Genomic DNA, 3,070 nt, shown 5'->3' with positions numbered 1-3,070 from the left:
TCCGAAGGATTCTCCAAAAACCGGAGACCTCAGGCAGGATGGTAAGCTTGGCCGTCGAGTTGGGAGAGTTCGACATACGGTCCGATCGAGGCTAGCCATTAAGTCCCAGGCCCTTGCCGACTTTATAGTGGAACCCACAGCCCCCGCCACGGAACCGGCAATAATGGAAAAAACCAGGGACCCCACCAAACAAATGGCCTGCGAAGGCATGGAGCCCGACTCGACGGAGCAAAGCAGCGAGATTCACTGGACCCTACACGTTGATGGCTCAGCAGGTAAAACGGGGTGCGGGGCGGGAGTGGTCCTCCACGGCCCCGAAGGATTCACATTAGAGTACGCCCTCCGGCTAGATTTCAAAGCCTCCAACAACGAGGCTGAATACGAGGCCTTGTTGGCAGGGCTAAGCCTAGCCACGGAGCTCGGCGCAGGAAAGTTGAAAGTCTATAGCGATTCCCAACTCGTCGTCAATCAAGTAAACGGGGCATACGAAGCCAGGGGCCTCAGAATGAAGAGATACCTCCAGAAGGTAAAAGAAAAGTTGCAGAAAATGGGGGAAGTTGAGATTCTTCAGGTACCGCGAGACATGAACAATCGAGCAGATGCATTGTCGAAAATGGCCTCTGAAGAAACCCATGACTTTGGTACCGTGCTCACAGAAATACTGCTCCACCCCACCATCAACGAGGTACAAGTCTTGGAAATTCCACCGGGACCAAACTGGATGGATCCCATCATACGGTATCTAAAAGACGGGATACTACCCGAAGATAAACTAGAAGCCCGACGCCTATCCGCAAGGGCCTCCCACTACGTGGTCCACGGACCCAGGCTGTACAAACGGTCATACACTTGGCTGTACCTCCGCTGCCTAGTGCCCTCCGAATCAGAATACGCACTACGAGAGGTACACGAGAGAATCTGCGGAGACCACAGAGGGGGCAGGATCCTAGCCCAGAAGATCGTAAGGCACGGCTACTTTTGGCCTACAATCCTCAGAGACACCAAGGAATTTGTCAAAAATGCAGCCCGTGCCAGAGGTTCGCCACCACCCCCCGTCAACCGGCCACCCCATACACCGCGGTGGCAGGACCCCTGCCTTTCGCCATGTGGGGTATGGACTTGCTCGAGCCATTCCCAAAGGCCCCGGGGGGGGGGGGGGGGGCACACGATGTTGTACGTCGCCATCGACTACTTCACCAAGTGGGTCGAAGTTAAGGCCGTGGCGAGGCCCAATTCAAAAGCAACAGAGAAGTTTTTCTATCATGACGTGGTCTGCCGTTTTGGTATCTCGAGGATACTCGTGACAAACAACGAACCACAGTTCGCAAGCGCTGAATTCGGCAGATTCTGTGATAATCTGAGCATCGAACACCGTTTTGCCTCCGTGGCACACCTGCAGGCCAACGGGCAAGTAGAGGTAACTAACCGAATCTTGCTCCAAAGCCTCAAGAAGCGATTGGGAGAAGCGGGAAAAAACTGGGTAGAAGCACTCCCTAGCGTCCTCTGGGCCAACCAGACGACGCCATGGACCGCAACCAGGGAATCCCCTTTTAGCTCGACTTTCGGGGCCGAAGCGGTCATTCCGTTGGAAATCGGCCTCTCCAGTTTTCGCACGGAGAACTACGACGAACAGGGAAACTCTGAGCTCCTCCAGAACGCTCTCGATCTCGTGCTTGAAAAAAGAGAGCAAGCCCTCCTCCGAACCGCCTCCTACCAACAAAGGGTGACACGGTACTACAACGCCCGAGTGAAAAAATGCATGGTAAAGCCCGGAGACCTAGTACTACGGTGGGCGGAGGTATCCGACCCTCGAAATACCGGGAAGCTCGCACCAAAATGGGAAGGACCCTACAGGGTCGTCCGAGCACTCCGCCCCGGGACCTACCAGCTTGAGCACCTCGACGGGACCCCAGTCCCTCGAAGTTGGAGCATGGATAACCTCCGAGAGTTTTTTCAGTAAAAAGGAAGGGTAAGGTCCGTGTTTTCTTTTAAAGTTATGACGGATGTTTTGTTTGTTTTCTTTTTGTTATTTCCAGAAGCAAAGCCATGTTTTCCCCTTTACAAATTAATGGAATAGTATCTCTACCTGAGCCATGTGCATCTCTACTTTCCAGCCTGTGATGAATAAAGGGCCGGAAAAAGACAGGGAGTGGGACAGAGGTAGCATCTAGGCTGATCCCCCCGAGAATACCCTAAAACGCTCCCCATGAAAAAAAGACCTCACTTTTTTAACAAAAAAAAGGGGCAGGCGGGACCCATTAACTCCGAGCTGATCACTCGAGGGGAAGATAGTCCTTCCAAGAACAAGACGCCCTACAAGGGCACACTAGAAGTATCCTCGCCACCTAATCAAAGGAAGGGCTTGGACCCATCACAAAGGTCCGTCATACAATTCCACCAGACGGAAAAAGCCAAGTGCAGAGGAAAAAGGCTCGGACCCGTCACAAGGGTCCGGCATACAATTCCACCAGATGGAAAATACCAAGTACAGTGGGGAAAGGCTCGGGACCCATCACAAGAGCCCGTCATACAATTCCACAAGATGGAAAATACCAAGTACAGTGGGGAAAGGCTCGGGACCCATCACAAGGGCTCGGCATACAATTCTACAAGATGGAAAATACCAAGTACAGTGGGGAAAGGCTCGAGACCCATCACAAGGGTGGCCGTCATACAATTCCACAAGGTGGAAAATACCACGTACAGTGGGGAAAGGCTCGGGACCCATCACAAGGGCCCGGCATACAATCCCAGCAGATGGAAAATACCACGCACAGTGGGGAAAGGCTCGGGACGCGTCCCAAGGGCCCGCCATACAATCCACAAGATGGAAAATACCAAGTACAGTGGGGAAAGGCTCGGGACCCATCACAAGGGTCCGGCATACAATTCCACCAGAGGAAAAATACCAATCACAACGAAAAGGGCTCGGGTCGCATAACAAAGGCCCGGTCTTACTTCTACCTCTCCGCTCAAATAACTCGACTACGGCGCGGACGGAAAGGAAGCATAAGATACAAGTAAGAAGTGCAAAAGAAACTATTCATAACTATTTTCTTTTGGCCCGCGG

General features: G+C 52.8%; 1 protein-coding gene across 1 annotated transcript; it reads left to right on the top strand.

The window, feature by feature from the left end:
- Positions 1 to 208: 208 nt before the first annotated feature.
- LOC143850290 (uncharacterized) lies at positions 209 to 1,960 on the top strand. The gene is made up of 2 exons (XM_077359548.1): positions 209 to 738; positions 1,294 to 1,960. Exons 1-2 carry the CDS (start codon positions 209 to 211, stop codon positions 1,958 to 1,960), a joined length of 1,197 nt encoding a protein of 398 aa, XP_077215663.1.
- The last annotated feature ends 1,110 nt before the right edge of the window (positions 1,961 to 3,070 follow it).

This window comes from Tasmannia lanceolata, unplaced genomic scaffold (genome assembly GCF_043159265.1).
Source record: "Tasmannia lanceolata isolate RefF3 unplaced genomic scaffold, GAP_Taslan_0.1 ptg000018l, whole genome shotgun sequence".
NCBI lineage: Eukaryota > Viridiplantae > Streptophyta > Magnoliopsida > Canellales > Winteraceae > Tasmannia > Tasmannia lanceolata.
Note: the sequence above shows the minus strand (reverse complement) of the source record. Positions and strands in the feature narration are given on the sequence as shown.